At 37.3% G+C, this 1,239-nt stretch overlaps 1 protein-coding gene across 1 annotated transcript in view; it reads left to right on the top strand.

The window, feature by feature from the left end:
• Positions 1 to 556: 556 nt before the first annotated feature.
• The window catches only part of LOC101859875, a gene marked incomplete at its 5' end in the record, with an annotated part of 6,626 nt that continues 5,943 nt past the window's right edge, over positions 557 to 1,239 (top strand). Inside the window, 1 exon segment of the mRNA XM_013085391.1 lies at positions 557 to 761. Within this exon segment, the coding sequence (XP_012940845.1) occupies positions 557 to 761 (205 nt within the window).

The following is a 1,239-nucleotide window of genomic DNA, read 5'->3' on the forward strand; positions in this document are numbered from 1 at the left end:
ATGATGATGATGATGATGATGATGATGATGATGATGATGATGATGATGATGATGATGATGATGATGATGATGATGATGATGGCGACGAAGACCCCAGAGTCACAAAGTTCATTGTGACATTTTTGGTCGTTTTGAGTTACTAAGACCACGAGGACAGAAGCCAAAACGTTCTATCTGCTCCACCAAAATCGTAAGGTTATTCGGAGTCGTTATAAAGATATTCAAAGAATAGCATTCGAAAAAAAAATTGACATGATGTGAAACTTAAAAATGTTGACGTCAAATTCCTCAAAACTAGACACTGAGCAGATAGAACTTTTTAACTCTAGGGTAGCAAAATAACACGATCAGTGTTCTACAAGAAGGCAAGGACTACTTACTTTTTAAGTAGTCCTTGCAAGAAGGTTATAAGTTATAAATAGATTGACAGGCCTTTGGAGGCGTTTTTAAGTTACAAGTAGATTGATATTCTTAGACCTTTGGAGAAGTTTATAAGTACAAATGTAGACTGATAATACTGATATTCTTACGTCTTTTTGTGTCTTGTACTTATCAGTTTTTACGTCACCCTAACCGGAGAGCGCGCCAAGAACAACGTGATCGGCCTCCACACCGCCGTGGGCATGGGGAAGCAGACGGTGGCTTTCAACACTTGGAGGGATGGGAAGTTTCAGAGGGAGGAATGCCACAAGACGGACTTCCCGTTCCGCGCGGGAAAACTCTTTGACATGTTCCTGGTGGCCACGGACAAGGAGTTTGTGGTAACTATTTCCTTCTCCTTAAAGAGTGGTTTGCTTCATTCATTCATTCATTCATTCATTCATTCATTTACTTATTTATTTACTTATTTATTTATTTATTTATCTCTTTGTTTATTTATTTATTTATTTATGCGCCTCGCGAAATATCACTTCCGGCACTTCCGCTGTGAAGGACAGTACGCAGATTTGTTTCGTTTCTCAGTGGAATAATCACAAAGGCCAAAGAAGGACGAGAACTTTTTATCAAAAAGATTATATTTTTCTAAATTCAGGAAATGAATAAATAAAAAATCGGGCTCCGTCATGGGTACCTGTCTATCTTTTTGCAGGCACTTGCCAACTTTCAACTTTGTAGCTGTCGTAGTTTTATGGGAAAAGTGGCACGTGTGTTTCCAAGTTGCCAAATTTATTTATTTATTTATTTATTTATTTATTTATTTATTTATTTCTCTGTCATAACAATAACCCTTTGACGACT

The sequence above is a fragment of the Aplysia californica genome, unplaced genomic scaffold (genome assembly GCF_000002075.1).
Source record: "Aplysia californica isolate F4 #8 unplaced genomic scaffold, AplCal3.0 scaffold00370, whole genome shotgun sequence".
In the NCBI taxonomy this organism is placed as follows: Eukaryota; Metazoa; Mollusca; class Gastropoda; order Aplysiida; family Aplysiidae; genus Aplysia; species Aplysia californica.